We start from the raw sequence: 17739 nt of genomic DNA on the forward strand, positions 1-17739 counted from the left end.
ATTGGCACTCGGCATTCCCTAGTCTAAAGTGTAATAGACTGATTGTATATGAGGACAAATATCTGAGATTTTGGATTAAAGCTGATCAAATCCATTCTTAGGCTGATTTCCTAGGCGTTCGATCGAAATATCTTTGCAGTAAAATGTGGTGTTAGCTCAAAACAGGTGCTTTATCATTATAGGGACTTTTTGACTAGATTCAGATTTGAAAACATTTAAAAGAAGTTTTTCATTTTGGGATGGAGGACATTTGATTTTTCTGAAACAAGACCTAACATAGAAAGTAATACTTTCCAGATGCAGTGCAATTACTTTTTCCCATTATATAAAATGTGTGGTTATAAATTATAAAGCAAACTTTTAAGGGAAATATCATGCTGGGACAACTCCCTACAAGGATTGTAATGTCCACAATCACTCTGGGTTTTTATCTTCCCAGAAACCACAACATGCACACTTTGCTGTTTCCACTCATGCAGAGACATACCAGACAGCAACATGTAAAATGACGCACACACGGCAGGAGACGAAGAGTCGTGTCGTGTCGGCCCTCACAGACATCAGCAAAATTAGTTTCCAAGTCAAGTTGAAAAGCAGGAAAATGTGTGTTGTCAGTGGCGCTCCTGAGAGCTAACTGCTTGTGACAAAGACTAAACAAAACGGAATAGAACGGGACCGAAACGCACAGTACTCGGGCTGGTCCTTTTTAAAGAACGCCGCAAGCAACGCGATCTGAAGTAAGTCGGAGGCCGTGAGTCACAGCCAGCAGTCACTAGGCTTGACGTTAACGTGCTTCTCCTGCGGTAGCGGCTGTTCCCTCTTGGTCTTTTGCTGTAGCCCCCGTTCGGATCAGGATGGGGGGCTCTCAAGGCCTGTCATTTTGCTCTCCGTCATAACTTGCCCCTATCCGCTCAAGGGCACAGGTAGCCAGAGCTCCATCTAAATGCTCTGACATTGCTGGAAGTGCCGGTTGTGCGTCATGGTGACTCGCACTTGTATGATTGTGATTTGGCTCTTAGATATCAGAGGAGCTTGTCTTTTGTGTGTCTTGGAATGCATTTTTATTCTTAAACATATTCCACTGGAAATATGTTGACTAACCTTTAAAGAATGAATGATGCCTTGAATCCTACAGCTCAGAGGATAATTTAATTATATTGTGAAAGGATACTACTTTAACTAACCCTGAATATACTGTATATATACAAACACACAATCTACCAGCACTCTATTCTTCCCAGAGTCTTGTGGCCTCTCTTGGTCTATGCAATACCGGTATCAACTGTGGAGATCCTCGAAAGGAAGATCAGTAGCTTTCTCCGGAAGTGGCTGGGACTTCCCCGCAGCCTTACCAGCGCTGCTTTGTACGGGACAAGCAATACCGTCCAGCTACCCTTCAGCGGGATCACTGAGGAGTTAAAGGTGGCACGTACTAGAGAGGCTCTTCAATACAGGGATTCCAAGGACAGCAAGGTGTCATTAGCTAGGGTTGAAGTGAGAACCGGAAGGAAGTGGAGAGCTCAGAAGGAGGTGGTGGCAGAGTCACGATTGAGGCAGAAGACTCTGGTTGGGGTCCTGGCATTGGGGAGAGCAGGTCTGGGCTTCTTTCTAAAGACCAAAGTGAGTCAAGCCCAAGGGAAGGAGAGACACCATCTTCTCCAGGAAGAGGTCCGAACAGGTGTGGAGGAAGAGCGGGTGAGCATGGCAGTCGGACTCCGGAAGCAAGGAGCATGGACAAGGTGGGAGAACACATTACAGCACAAAGTGACCTGGTCAAACATCATGCAAGCAGACTTGTGCAGGCAGTTTACGATGTCCTACCAAGCCCAGCGAACCTTCATGTGTGGGTAAAGAGCGAAACACCCCCTTCCCCCTTTGCTCTGGAAGAGGCTCCTTGGAACACCTTCTCAGCGGCTGCCCAAAGGCCCTGGCTGATGGTCGCTATCGCTGGCGCCATGACCAGGTTCTGAAAGCAGTTGCTGAGTGCATTGCCCTAGCAGTCAAAAGGGACAAACGACATCAAGCCACAAGCAAGTCAGTCAATCCGGACTCCTCCACATTGCCTCTGATTGGCAGTTGCATGTCGACCATGGGAAATGACTAAGGTTCCCCCAGCATATATCAGCAACATCGCTCCGACCGGACATGATAATTACCTCAAAGACTTCGAAACACCTGATCATGCTGGAGCTTACAGTCCTGTGGGAAGAGTGCATTGAGGAAGCCAATGAAAGGAAACACACAAAGTACCAGGAGCTGGTGGAGGAGTGCAGGGGCAGGGGCTGGAAAGTTTTCTTTGAGGCAATAGAGGTCGGCTGTAGGGGTTTTGCTGGACGATCCTACTGCAAAGTCCTAGGACGGTTAGGTGTGACAGGGGCAGCCAAGAAGAAAGCCATTAAATCCGCTAGTGAAGCTGCGGAAAAAGCCACCAGGTGGCTTTGGTTCAAAAGGGCAGATCCGTGGACTGCTACTGGGACGCAAGTTGAGGCCTGATCAACCTCGGCTGGGTCACCTGGGCGAGAGTGTCTGATGATGCAAGACCCGAAACACTCAATGAACTGAATGGATACATCACTGACGATGCGTCCCAGTTGCATCTGGGAGATGTTTCTTTCAAGTCAAGTGATTTATATATAATTGCTTTTTTTCTCAGTTTATTTAAAGATAGAACAAGATAGGAAGGCAAAGATTAACATTGACATGTTTTAATTCTTGTAAGATTGGGGATTGGATAAAAAAATATTGGTTACTGTTCTATAAAGATTGACACAATAGACCTTGAGCTTTCAAAGCAAAGCAGACCCTCACCACTTTGGATTACGTAGAATTTTATGGGGCTGTACTTCCCAAAGTTGACAATCAAAATCTGCTTGGCAGCACTGAAGAGGAATAAAATTATGCAAACATATTTAAGTAATTTTCATGCCTTTTTTTTCCTTGTGGTGATCAACAGCTTGGTTCATACTGCAAAGCTTAATGCTTAATTCAGATTTTTTTTGGGGGGAAATCCAATGTTTTTGTGAGATCATTCACATTTCCAACTAAATCCGGATTGTTTGAGATCTCTTGTGATTTCAATGCCATCTCCTGTGTTAACGCTACAAGTGTCCCGCATGTGCAGAAGTCGACACGTGATGTCACATGCAATGTGCACGGTGTTTGCGGAAGTACTACTGGATGCTAACGGCAGAACATATCTAGCAATTTGAAAGATATCGTGCTATAGTGGACTGTGAACACAGTTGTCCCCCCAAATAATATTTAAATCCAAATCCTTGCTTTCCCTCCATTGAATGCTCTCCATATTTTCGTCCGCCATGGTTGGTGATTTTTCTGCTTTCTCTCGCCTCGTTGAACACATAATACTGACATCTGTTGCTTATTGATGAGGTGCAGATCACATAAGTGCATCGCGACCATTCACACATAAGTTTCATTCCAAAAGATCAGATATGTATCTGATTTAGGACCCTATACGAAAGTGGATACCTTGGGACCTCGGTTATCGTGGTTAACCAAAACCACCCGCGAAAAGTGAAAATCCGCCAATTTGCGACGCCCCTTCAAAAATGATTAAAAAAAAATGGTTTTAAAATTATTTTATTTTATTATTATTATTTTTTAGACCCGGTTAATGGGGACCCAAACCACCCGCGAAAAGTTAAAATCTGCGAAGTAGCAACGCCCCTTCAAAAAACAACAACTTTTCAGTACACCCCCCCTGTATACAGTACAATACAGTACACCATATGGAATACGGTTAGAGAGAGAGATTCTTGTTAAACAATCAATAAACAATAAAACAAAATTAAGTTAAAAACAAAATTTAACTTACCTCTTACAATAAGTTCTTTTAACCTCGGATTAGGTTTGCATCCAGGTTGATTTTCTTTGCCCTACAATCGTTGATCCAAATAACCAGTGCATTTTCCATTCGCACCATGGTCTTATTCTGGGTGTTTACAACCCTTTTGGCATCTTTCGTGAAAAATATTGCAGCAGTTTTGCGGATGTTCTTCTGTTCCTTCTTTATGTACCATACCGTGGATTCATTCAGGCCATATTGTCGGGCTACGCTCGCGTAGCTATTTCCTGCTTTCAACTTGTCCAATAAACTCACTTTTTCGTTAACCGTTAACATCTTTCGCTTTTTCTTCGGTTCACTAGATGCACCAAGGGATAAAGAGCGTTTGGGAGGCATCACGAAGGGCTTCAAAAAACTTTTAGACTTAAAAATTCACCGCGAGAAAAAAGCTAACTAACTGCGAGCTATGGCGATAAGCGTACAGTACTGTACTGTATACGAGGTAAGCGTGGTCTACTGTAGTGAATGGGCCAATGGGGAGTCGAGTATTCAGCAAGTGCTGGCCAATGAGCTTGCGTTTATGGCCGTGACGCTTTAAAATGTTGTCAAATGATGCAATTACTAATTCTAATTGAATAATTCTAATTGAAATAATGTAATTTCTAATTGTAATGTAATATTTTTCATTATTATTAATTTTTAATTTATTTTATTGATATTATTATTATTATACATTTTTTTTAACTATTACAGGTCGCGAAGCTCTGAACCCGCGAACTTCAAAGTAGCGAGGTCCCACTGTATGTGCCATTCAGACAGACTTCAACAGATCGTATTCAGGTTGCGTTTGTGCAAAAAAAGTTGTATCTTCCTGCAGTGTGAACTTGACAATGAGTCATGATTAGTAAACCTACTGTTATTTGTCACCTAATCAATCATCAGCTATGGTTTCTCTCTTGGATTGTCAAAAGGAAATACTGTAATCAGAATCATCTTTCAACTCGTGACCAATAAACGTAATCTTGCCCTCTCGACAACAATTACTGTCTTGTATCAGATGGTACTTGGCTTTTCTTTGTAATATAACCCAGAGCAGTGTTATTAACACAAATCATGCTTCGCTGCAAGGTTAATGAATCAGCCGGCCGGGTTGTAATAAGTGCGCCATTCCAATCAGCGCATCACTGGTATGGGGAACGTATCATCGCAAGTTGATAAGGTTTGCTGGCCACTAGGGACAGGCGGCGTCTCTCCGTATTAAAGCCACTTCCTGTTTTGCGGGCGATCCGGCGGCAGGGTTGGTGACTGGTTTGGAAGATCGGCCGAAGGCTGAAGATATTTGAGTCAGGGGTGATTGTGTGTAACCTTGATAGATGATTGTCAGAGCTTCTCTCACTGGTGCATTATTTATCAAGTCAAACCACATGTTGCTAATTTACATCAAGAGTTTGTGTAAATAAAAATTATCGCCCTGAATCGTAATCCCAACATTTAAATTTTCTTTCTTTCAGGAAGTTGTACATTTGACGAGGGCTTCTCCAAGTGCGACTATCAACAAGATCCTTACGACGACTTTGATTGGACCCACATCAACACGCAGGAAGTGCCCTACGTATCCCCCTACCTGCCCAAAGGTGAGTCGAGAAATGAGGCATTGGTAAACTCCGTTATTTGATTTAGTGCTTCTCAAATATGGGTACATTAGATTATAAATTAACAATATAATTCATGTTAAAATAATTTAAAGGTAATAATTTTATTTTTTCCATGTAAACTTAAGGGGAAATGGTGTATTATTATGCACCTCTTAGAGTGATTTCATGTGTGCGCTCAACGTTTTCTTGAATTCTAGGATGAAAATGGTGAAGAAAGAAAAATACTTTTATGACAGTTCAAATGCCAACCCAAACCCCAAAAGATGAAAAAAAAGTTTATTCGAGCACTTTTAAGAGATGCACGTATGTGCACGCGCCATTTAGGTAGCTTGAGAGAGGCTGCAATGATGATTTAAGCCAGAAGATAGCGTCAGCAAGTAGAATATTTTGAAGTTAAAGACACCAACTTTTAAAAGATAAAAATCACTTGAAATTATCAAAATAATCGGATATATCAGAGAGCTTTGCCTTTTATTTTTTCATGTTTTATAGAAATACATATCTTACACTTAAATCTAACAATAAAAAATAATTATATTTAGATTTGTAATTGTAGGGCGGCATGGCGGGGTCTAGGGATCGAGTTCATTGATCGAGTTTGCATGTTCTCCCCGTTCCTGCGTGAATTTCCTCCAGGCACTCCGGTTTCCCACCACATTCCAAAAACATGCATGTCAGGTTATTTGGCCAGTCCAAATTCCAAATTGTCCCTAGGTGTGAATGAGAGAGTGAGTTGTCTGTCTCTGTGTGCCCTGCAACTGGCTGGCAACCAGTTGAGGGTGTCCCCCTGCCACTGCTGGAATGGGCTCCAGCACCCCAGCGACCCTGCTGAGGATAAGATAATGGATGGATATTGCAGATAACGGATGGATGAGTAAATGTATCAGCCAAAATACAAATAATACAAATACAAATAATATTTAATATCAAAACATAATTATAACTTATTCTAAAAAGGTGTTATTCATATTTAAAGCTTTTAAAATTTGTTTGATTTTAGTTGAAAACATCCTCATTTTGGTGATTGTCTGAAAGTTTAACACGGGTAAAGAAATTAAGAACAAGTCTGCTCACTCTCCTCTTTTCCCCTCTGTAATCTCTTGTTTATTTTTTCTTCACGATAGCGATGATGAGGGGAGGATTAAATGTTTTCTGCCTTGGGGTTGAGGGTCTAATTAAGAACGGGAGGTCATTAATCAAAAGGGAAGAACAGGGAAGGTTGCCTACTACAACGCTATCAGTAAAACCTTTTACCTAAAAAAAAGAAACCATGAATGCAATGTCGAGTAGTTCTGCAGCAGTGGAAGACCAAATCTCTATCAAAATTGATGGAGCCATTTCAGAGTTCTTATTCCCTTCTGGAAAGATCAACTTTGTTACCATGACAATTCAACACTGTTTTTCATCTCTCATGCTCATCATCCAAGGACCTACTGACATTTCAATAAGTGCTAAGGCGCTTCACAAGTGCGTATTATTTTGCCCCAAAAACGTAATTTCACCTCCTGAGTATTTTGGAGACAAGCCTGTGAAATTATGAAGACGCTTTGCCTGGGGTGGGACTACACCGAGAGGCAAAAGCAGCAAGCTTGAAGAGGTTAATTGCTAGGCCCCAGAACAATCGTGTAATTCCATGAATTTAAGGAGATGGATGACAGAATAGATTAATAGGTGGAAGTATTGCTTGTTAAGGATCCTCAGCATCCGCTATGATTACATTTTGATAATAATTTCAATTCAAGAGAAGCTGTGGTGTGAAGGTAATGTGAGTTCATGGAGCTATTTTACCCTGTTCACTCAATGGCATTAATCAAAACGGCATTTTTATCATTGGCATAATCAGAAAACTGTGATTTATTTACATTATTTATTACATTCATTTTCAACAATGGGTAAATTCAACCAATCCTTTAAGCAGTTTTTCTTTTGTGTGGTGTTTTAGAAAAATCATCTGATGCTGACAATTTATTTTATTGTATGGGTCAAGTATGACAAGAATTCTTTCCCAATTGGCAGAAAACATATTAATTTATATACAATTTTTCTTATTCAAAGATATTTGAAATCTTTTCTGCAGTTCAATTATTCCATCATCCTTAAAATGTCCAAAATTATTTGACACAAGAAGGTAAATGATTTTTTTTTAGTAGAAAGATTTAAAAAGATACTAAATGTGCTGCAATCTGCCATAGTAGACAATTTTGTATATTGCATACACTTTTGCTCTGATTTTACTAAAAAACAAGTTTAATCTAATATAAACTTCTTTATTCTTTAAATCTCAATTTGTTTTTGTGTTTGTATGTGACACTACTACCAAGGATGTCTTTAGATGTCAACAAATTTTACTGGGCTGGCAGTGACTTCATGGTCCCTTTACCTTTTATATTAATAGATCAGTCATGTCATTTGGCCGTGCATCGCAAAATGCTTTTTTAATCCCACCTTGATTTGTCCTATTTGCTAATTGCCATTTATACCAGCGGCAACAATGAAGCGCGTTGGAAGGGTTTTGGATTTTTTGGCAATTGCGTTGAAACTCGCCCACGTAATCGCCGCGGGGGCTGTCATTGGCGTCGAGTCTTGGCACTCAGGCTTAGGCGCTGCCAGACGAAAAATTCTTACGCCGGGATTGCGTGAGTCACCGGACCAATGTAGATGCTCTCGACTCTGGATGTTACCAGCGAGCTTCACTTCATATCTCTTTGGCTTCTCCTCAATTCTTTGATACATATATATATATATATACTGGACTGTCTCAGAAAATTAGAATATTGTGATAAAGTTCTTTATTTTCTGTAATGCAATTAAAAAAACAAAAATGTCATACATTCTGGATTCATTACACATCAACTGAACTATTTCAAGCCTTTTATTATTTTAATATTGCTGAATTTGGCCTACAGCTTAAGAAAACTCAAAAATCCTATCTCAAAATATTAGAATACTTCCTCAGACCAAGTAAAAAAATAATTTTATAACAGCAAAACTAAATCAAACATTTGAAAATGTCCATTGATGCACTCAGTACTTGGTTGGGAATCCTTTTGCACGGATTACTGCATCAATCCGGCGTGGCATGGAGGCAATCAGCCTGTGGCATTGCTGAGGTGTTATTGATGCCCAGGATGCTTCGATAGCGGCCTTCAGCTCATTTGCATTTGTAGGTCTGGTGTCTTTCATCTTCTTCTTAACTATACCCCACAAATTCTCGATGGGGTTCAGGTCAGGGGAATTAGCAGGCCAATCAAGGACAGTGATGCCATGGTCAGTGCACCAGTTACTGGTGGTTTTGGCACTGTGGGCAGGTGCCAGATCATGCTGGAAAATTAAATCCTCATCTCCATAGAGCTTTTCAGCAGATGGAAGCATGTAGTGCTCTAAAATACCTGTATCTTGGTACACAGTTGCATTTACTCTGGACTTGATAAAACACAGTGGACCAACACCAGCAGCTGACATGGCTCCCCAAACCATTGCTGACTGTGGGAACTTCACACTGGATTTCAAGCAACTTGGATTTTGCTCCTCTCCAGCCTTTCTCCAGACTCTGGCGCCTTGACTTCCAAATGAAATGCAAAACTTGCTTTCGTCTGAAAAGAGGACTTTGGACCACTCTGCAACTGTCCAGTGCTTCTTCTCCATAGCCCAAGTCAGACGCTTCTTCCGTTGTCTTGAGTTCAGAAGTGGCTTGACCATGGGAATACGGCTATTGTAGCCCATTTCCCGGACACGTCTGTGAACTGTGGCTTTTGATACCTGGACTCCAGCTTCAGCCCACTGTCTTTGAAGCTCCCCCAAATTCTGGAAGCGGCTCTTCTTCACAATTTTGTTAAGGCTGCGGTCATCTCTCTTGGTTGTGCAGCGTTTCCGGCCACATTTTTCCCTTCCAACAGACTTTTTGTGGATATGCTTTGAAACTGCACTCTGTGAACAGCCTGCTCTTTGAGAAATTTCTTTTTGTGTCTTACCCTCCTGATGGAGGGTATCAATGATGGTCCTCTGGACAGCAGTCAGATCAGCAGTCTTCCCCATACTTGTGATTCAGTTTACTGAACCAAGCTGAGTGTTTTTAAGGCTCAGGAAACCTCGCAAGGTGTTTCGAGTTAATTAGATGATTCAGGTGATTAGTTGAATAGCCTACTTGTATACTTTTTCTTGATATTCTAATATTTTGAGATAGGATTTTTGAGTTTTCTTAAGCTGTAGGCCAAATACAGCAATATTAAAATAATAAAAGGCTTGAAATAGTTCAGTTGATGTGTAATGAATCCAGAATGTATGACATTTTTGTTTTTTTAATTGCATTACAGAAAATAAAGAACTTTATCACAATATTCTAATTTTCTGAGACAGTCCAGTATACCTGTGTCTGTGGAGGAGGAAGGAATAAGCCTATTAATGTATCAAATATGATCGTTTATCTAATAAATGACATTCTATAACTTGTGTAAAATATATATGAAGAAATATGTCAACATTCTAAAAGCATGCATTTCACTCTTGAGCTTAGGGGCTTGTTTAAAATGAGTGTAGCTTTAAACACAAGTATTTCTTTGATAAATTTGATGGGATTAGAAGCTAAAAAGGAAACCGGTGATTGAAATAAAACAGAACTTCTAAAAACAGTAGGATGTCTGTATTATATTGAAAAAAAAAGATCTTCTGTTTTAACAATGTTGCTACTATTATGTGACAGATCTACAGTAGGTCTTAAGTCTGTCTTAGGGGTATTTTTTATCCTTGTTAATTTGGCGTCATTATTCCGTCAGTGTCTGTTTTCATTTTTGGCAGTTCAAAGACTGAATGCTGTTTTCTTAGTTTCATTTTGTTAGTTTTCATGTCTTGTTTTGCCAAAAATAAGGTGTTGTTCTTACAAAGCAAGGCAGTGGACCTTTCCTACTAGTGTTTTTGTCAAGTCGAGCTGAAGCATTTCCTAAAATTATTAATTTCTCCCTCAGTCTAGAGCTAGGCAATACATGCAATTACTTTTGTGAATTGAGTATCTTTAATACATCCATTTTTGGAATGTCTTATTTTGGAAAATGAAGGGTTAAAATTAAATAGTTATATTTGAATTGCTCCAAGGTTGGTGCTAATAGTCAAACAATCAACTCTAATTAGTTAACTGTGACGTTTAATTACAAGCTATGAGTATCTATTTTTCAAATTATTTAACATTTGTAATCAGTAACCTGTGTTACTTTGCACGTTAGTATTGTGTTTGTAGAAATCCAAATGATTTTATCCACCTCCAGGGTGGCCACTTTGAGAATGCTGTAGAGCAAAATCTCTTGACATCTCAGACACAAATAACCAATCACGGTTCACCTGTTTGTAGAGCATAGCCATGATTGGTCATATCAATCTCTGTATTAAACCCTCAAATGCCACTCTCAGAAATGTCATGCAAAATCTTGTTTTTTGACTGGTAGCGGCCCACATCAGATACTGTTGTAAAGGAACCCAGTAGGTTCTCCTGCTGTAACTCAACATCTATGATTTTTTTTTTTAGTTATTTGAAATTTGTTGTCCTTCATTTTTTTCCAAGTCAGATTCTACGTTTTGTCATTTTGGCCCCTTATTTTTTTCTTCTTCAGTTTTTCCCTGCCTTTGCTAAAAGTATGTCAGTTTTACCATGCTATATACTGGCTTTATTGAATTGTTGAAATAAATGTTACCATTTCGTGTTGTGTGTTACTTGTGACATATCTAGGGCTGACTGGTAATTCTATTTTAAGATAGCACTCAGCCTTGGCAACTTCAATCCACCTTGTGTCACTGTCAAAAGTATCAGTTTGATACTAGGAAGAAACAGCATTGCATATTTGTCTCGGAAACGTTAATAGTAGCGTGTTTTTGTGAAACATACTTTTTACGTCTATCGTCCAGCTCAGATTAAGTCATTTTGCTTTTCGTATGCAAGTTTGCTGAGAGAAGAGATGATACGAAAAGAGCCAATGATTGGCATGTTGCACACGCGGGCGCTGCTATACACACGTTTCATTGTTCTCTAATTACAAAAATGCGCTACTGTTTGCTCTCCCATTCCCGTGGAGAACAATAAATTCCCACTGTAGATGAGCTGAAGAATGTCAGATAATCATTACACTCCTATAGCCAATTGCAGAAATTCTATTGTACACAAAGGCAAATAGTTATCTGCCTGGAATGAAGCATTGTGTTCACAATTGGAACAAGGAAAGTAAGTATTCTGATGTCTCTTAAAGTATTAATAAAGAAATGGTATTACAATTTTTCTGTATAGTATAATATATACCAAGTTCATAATAATAATAAGCAGCTACAGAGAATGGAAAAGGCATTGAATTCATTACTCTAAAAATAAGGCCTTAAATGGCATTAAAATGTCCTTAATCCAATTTTTGAAAGTCTTGAAATGTGAACACATTAATAAGATTTATATTTGTTTGAATTAAAAAAAAATAATAAGAGGATTCAAATTTCTTTTTAAAGAACTGCAACCAAATACTGCACACAAGACGGACGCGGATGTATTAAACTTTGTCACAAAGAGCGGTGTGTGTGTGTGTGTGTGTGTGTGTGTGTGTGTGTGTGTGTGTGTGTGTGTGTGTGTGTGTGTGTGTGTGTGTGTGTGTGTGTGTGTGTGTGTGTGTGTGTGTGTGTGTGTGTGTGTGTGTGTGTGTGTGTGTGTGTGTGTGTGTGTGTGTGTGTGTGTGTGTGTGTGTGTGTGTGTGTGTGTGTGTGTGTGAGAGAGAGGAGCCCGCTCCTATGAAATTGTTCTGGATGCTTAGCTGGCAATTTTGGGTGTTTACAGTTTGTTCTGTGGGTTTTCATCATAAAATGACTCAACATTGAATATACATTGATTAATGATCTTCAATGTACAATATTCCATAGAGATGTGCAGCCAAAACCATTTCTGTAAAATGTTGCTCGGATTTTGCCCTATATATCCAGGACTGAACCATGAACCCTATGCATCGCTTTGGGTTTACCTGTAGTACAATTAGAACAATACATAAAACATTAGTATAGCCCGCATGTTCCTGATCTCTGCTTTAGATCATTGCTGACAATTCAACCAATGAAACCGTTAACGTGTGATATTATTAATTCCAGGTTCCTACATGTATGTGGACGTTTCTCAGTATGAAGTTGGGGAGAAAGCCAGGTTTCAGCTTCCGGTGATGAAGGAGAATGACACGCACTGCATCGACTTCAACTATCAACTTGTCAGTGCAGACGGCTCCAGTCCGGGGATTCTCAATGTGTTGGTGAAGGTAAGGATTTCAAGTACATAAAAAAATAATATGTGCAAATATGGAATGTAGTTCTATGTGTAATAAACTTTCTCTATTATTAGGTTAATAAGGGTCCACTGGCAAACCCAATATGGAATGTAACAACATATACTGGTAACCACAATAAAATTATTATGGGATTGACTTATCCTCGCACAATTGCCTCATTTGAAATTTTTGTCTGCAGGTAAAGACTGGCTAAAGGCAGAACTGGCCGTCTCCACCTTCTGGCCCAGTGAATACCAGGTGAGGTTTGTCCCCTTAACTACATTCATAGGTAGTTATAGAAAATATTGATATTCTCCATTACTTTCATTTGTCATATTTGGGTATTTGGTGAACAGTGAATGCAGCCTTTCAGACCCTGCCGGGTTAATAAACACACTTATTCTCATGGGCATACGGACACCACACACAGCTTCAAAAACAAACAGCGCATGCTGGCAGGCAGGCTTCTGATTTATTTGTGTTGACTGAGGCTCAGGAGGTGACGATCAGGCAAGTAAAGGCGTAGTGTGAAGTGATGGGGGCAACTGCGTGCGTGATGTGCATTCACATTTGGATGGCCAAATGAAACATTACTGCTGTACATTTTTTCCGTTAGCGCAAGCTATGTTCACCGCTTAAATCATTTGAATCGGTGGTCATTTTGTATTATTTTTATTGTATTTGAAACCATTTCTATCAAGCAAGTACAACCAACCACACAACTTTTCTTGGTTTCTAATAAATAAAACATGAGTAATAAATATTGAGGGAACTTTTACTAAAGTAGGTAAACTATCAGTTCTTTAGTATTTGGCAGATAATGTATGACTTATTAATTGTTTTTTTATAAACCGTTCATTTTAGAAATTACTTTGAGTAAAATGATACAATGATAACTCTAGAATTCTGGTAGTTTTCTTAGTTGTAAGAATACTGTATTCTACTACTCAATTATTTTACTATATTCTAAGTCCTCTACCAGACAATATTCTCAAAAGGGAAGACAATTTTTGCCATTTGACTCAATTTTGAAGGCCTACAGAAAATATAGTTCCGTAGTTATATAGGCATATTGCATATAAAAAGAGAGCTTGAACCATCATCTTTCATTAGAATAAGGGATGTTTCTAGCTTGTACCATTTATAAGTAAACCTTGCTAAGTTTCTTGAAAATACTCGTTTGCAAGAAAACCTCTGAGAAAAACAGCTTTATGTAAGAGGATGTATTTCAAGCTGAACGTTGATTTTTATTTTTGTGCATTCTGATATTTCAAATATCTAAACAATTCAAAGAAAGAAAAGGAAGAAAAGCACCTCAAAGATCTGATCAAAGCCATTCCTTCCATCTAATTGGGATTTATCATATTGATACCAGTCCCAGAGGTGTGATACTTACTTACTAACAGCTGCCTTTAGAATATTTAAAAAAACAAACAAAAAAAAAACAACGTATTCTTCAAGAAAGTCCAAATGCCAACCAAAATCCCCAGAATGATGAAAAAGAGAGTTCATTTGAGCGCTTCTAAGAAATACATATACTGTACTTGCACGCGCAAAATGAACAAGCTGACAGAGGCCTCGATATGGACACAAGCCAGGAGATGATGGCAGTGATCAAAAAAGTTCCAAATTCCTTACAGCTCCTTTAAATATTCTTTTAATAATCAATTTAGGAATTAGGTTTTAACAATCTCAATATACATATTTGTTTCTATCATATATGCCCTGGAGTGCCCTCACATACTCCCAGGGATACCCGTACCCCCATCTAAGTACCACCCAGGTTCCAATGAACCCACTTCTTTACAGTTTGTCACAGTCCAAAAAGTATTAGGGAGTTTCTGACATGCAAGTGTCAGATTAAGTGTCAGATGAGTGTCAGCATCTGATGAATATGTCGCCTTGGGATGCAATCAGGCTACTGTAAAGCGAAGGCCGGAAGAATCTTCCAAATGACCCATCTGGTCCCCACCTCCCCTCCTTCGGGGGCCACTGCGAGAGGAGAAGGCCGGCTTGGAACACATGTGTCAACATGTTGTGATTGGATGTTAATCAAGCCTTGTTGGCCAAGAGCTTAAGGAGCTTTTTTTCAGGGTATGAAACTGGTTCTTTAGACCGAGGTTTTGATCCTGGCCTCTTGTTCAAATAGGCTTCTGTTTGTTATGAGGCTGAGGAGTGTTGTTACCCGCCCACACTTGATATAATTCGTAAGTAAACAAACAAATTGTTTAAGACCTTCTTTCCAAAACTCCAATTGAAAGTGGTCCTGCTCATGTGAGTGATTTGAGTTGGTAGTAGACCAGACAGCTGTGAAGCTTCATGACAGGATCCGGGCTACCACTTTTTTCTCAAAGAGTTTCGCATGATATTGAAGTCCCATCCAGCAACATAACATGCGCTTGAATGTGCTATGTACAGAAACAGGTGACAGGGATTGATCATGTATATGGATTATTTTTTTCAAGTGGATTGATGTGTGCCAGCCATGTAGGGAGAATAACAGGATAGCCTGGCAAGGAAAGATGCAGCATGTCACGGGTAAAGAGTTCTCGGACGCTCTTGTCGGTGATGAATGACAGCATCTATTTCATTCCGTCCACCATCTTTAACTCACTTTACCTAATTGTCTGTGCTTGAAGTTGTTGAAAGGTGTTAATCCGAACAAATATGTATACATTTTTATGTGGGGCGGCATGGCGAATGAGTAGTTAGCGCGTCCGCAGCACAGTTCTGAGTTCATGGGATCAAATCCAGCTACCAGCCTTTCTGTGCGAAGTTTGTATGTTCTCTCCGGGCTTGCGTGGGTTTCCCCTGGGCACTGCGGTTTCCTCCCACATTCCAAAAACATGAATGTCAGGCTAATTGGCCGGTCTAAATTGTCCCTAGGTGTGAATGAGCGAGTGAGTAGCCTGTCTCTGTGTGCCCTGCAACTGGCTGGCAACCAGTTTTAGGTGTCCCCTGCCCACTGCCCAAAAATAGCTGGGATGGGCTCCAGCACCCCCACTACCCTACTGATGATAAGAGGTGCAGATAAAGGATGGATGGATATGCTCATGTAAAATTGGAAAAATCAACCATGAGAACCCAATGAGGAAACTGCAATAAAAGCTAGATGGAAGTGGACTGAGAACCACACATACTCTATAAACCGAATTTTATATCCTATCCTTACTGCAATGATTTGTGTTACTCTTTTTTCATCATCTATCCGTCAGAAATTTTATGTGTACCCAAATAGATTACGGTGGTCCAACAGGAATAACTATTAATCTTGGAAGGGTGTTGTTTGACTGAATATACGGATTCAATCGGCAAACAAGTAGTCATATTTTTTATCTCTCTCTCCTTTAAGAGGTTTCACCAACGTAATCCAACTCAAACATTTCGTCTAAATCGGCTTATTTGACATGTAAATAGCAATTAATTTGGAATATTAATATTTTGTGTTGCTTCTAACATTTTGAATTTCAAGTAAAATATTTACAGTACTTGCACTTCATTTTTAAATATGATAAAGCATGTCACTATAGCAAATGAGAAAAAATTACAATTGAGAAAATAAACTGCTTGAAATTTGGAAAACCCAAAATTTACTTTTACAAAAAAATTATCATACAATAACAAAACCCATATCAAAGCAAAATCAAATGAAATTTATTTTTGAAGCACTTTTGACACAATACAATGCAACTATAAGTACTGTATAAGACATTCAGTCCTAAAAAAAAATTGAAAATTGCTCAATAATAACCTTCAACTTTGTATCATTTTAAGGAAATTGGCTATCTTAGTATGTAGTGGTCTTTTTTTAATCAATATTCTGCAACAGAAGTTCTTATTTTATCTGTACGTGTCTGGGTATTGAAGAGTTGAGTACTCATACTGAAAATGAATGTAATTAAACACCTGTATTTTTTGCAAGACTCAGCACCTTCTTCTCATTTTTGCTGATTAACTCATTCAATGCCAGGCATTTCTCTCAAATGGAAAGTCCTAGTGCCAGCTATTTTTTGCCATTTTGACTAATCTTTGAAAGCCTACAGAAAATTTACTTCTGTAGCTATATAGGCAGGCATAGGATATAGCAAAAGAAAGCTTAAACTTTCATCTTTCTTTAGCAAAAATAGTTCGTGTTTAGCTTTTTTTAGTGAACAACAGTTGAACATGCTAAGTTTTTGGAATATACTTGTTTCCAAGAAAAACAGCTTTTTGTGAAAGTATGCATTTCAAGCAGAACTTTTGTGATTTTTTGTTTTGTGTTGCTTTTGGCATACCTCCAGTATCTCAACAATGCTTTCCATAAATACAAGGACACTTTCCTTGAAAAATGCAATTTTATTGCAAGAACATTGAACTCATGCATGTACCATGCATGAACTTTGCAAGAACATTTCAGCGCCTTATATTTCTAGAGACGTCATCACACTATTTCGGTCACTCGGGTCAGCCACACACTCACAAACGCCAGGTAGAGGAAGCAAACACGAGAAACTGAGGGCTCCTCAATGTGTGGTCAAAGATCAAAGCCATTCCTGCCATCTAGTGGTGATTTATCAAACTGAAATCATTCCCAGAGGCTCAATATTTAAGTCAAGTAAGGTCAAGTCTTGTTTATTTGTCTTGCCCTTAATCTCAAGAACTCTCAAAGGGCTCTACATTAAATGTAAATTGTCTTTTTTTTGGGCATTTAAATAGCGCTTTTCAAGTCAATGAAGACCTCCCAAAGTGCTTTACAATGTGCTTCACACTTTTCCTTTTAACACACTAACTAACTAACCAATAGCAGCGTCAGCCATGCAAGGCAACTACCTGCTATCAGGGGCATGAGGGATTCAGTGTCATGCCAAAGGACACTTCGACGTATAACAGAGGAGCCGGGAATCGAACCTGCGACCTTGAACCTAAGACGGGCGCTCTACCTCCTGAGCTAATACCACCCCCACACAGACTAGATACAACTAGTATACCATCCATTAATCTAAAACCAACATGAGGTCAAGGAAAA

At 39.3% G+C, this 17739-nt stretch overlaps 1 protein-coding gene across 15 annotated transcripts in view; it reads left to right on the top strand.

The window, feature by feature from the left end:
* ptprk (protein tyrosine phosphatase receptor type K) overlaps positions 1-17739 on the top strand; it is a 148615-nt gene that overhangs the window by 55680 nt on the left and 75196 nt on the right. For all 15 annotated transcript variants that reach the window (XM_088324973.1, XM_088324975.1, XM_088324974.1 and 12 more), the window contains 4 exons: positions 5317-5439; positions 12565-12725; positions 12809-12860; positions 12934-12992. In XM_088324973.1, coding sequence (XP_088181099.1) covers positions 5317-5439; positions 12565-12725; positions 12809-12860; positions 12934-12992 — 395 coding nt within the window. The remainder of the gene's footprint in view (positions 1-5316; positions 5440-12564; positions 12726-12808; positions 12861-12933; positions 12993-17739) is intronic.

The sequence above is a fragment of the Urocampus carinirostris genome, chromosome 20 (genome assembly GCF_059441175.1).
Source record: "Urocampus carinirostris isolate Australia breed hairy pipefish chromosome 20, RoL_Ucar_1.0, whole genome shotgun sequence".
NCBI classification, from domain to species: domain Eukaryota; kingdom Metazoa; phylum Chordata; class Actinopteri; order Syngnathiformes; family Syngnathidae; genus Urocampus; species Urocampus carinirostris.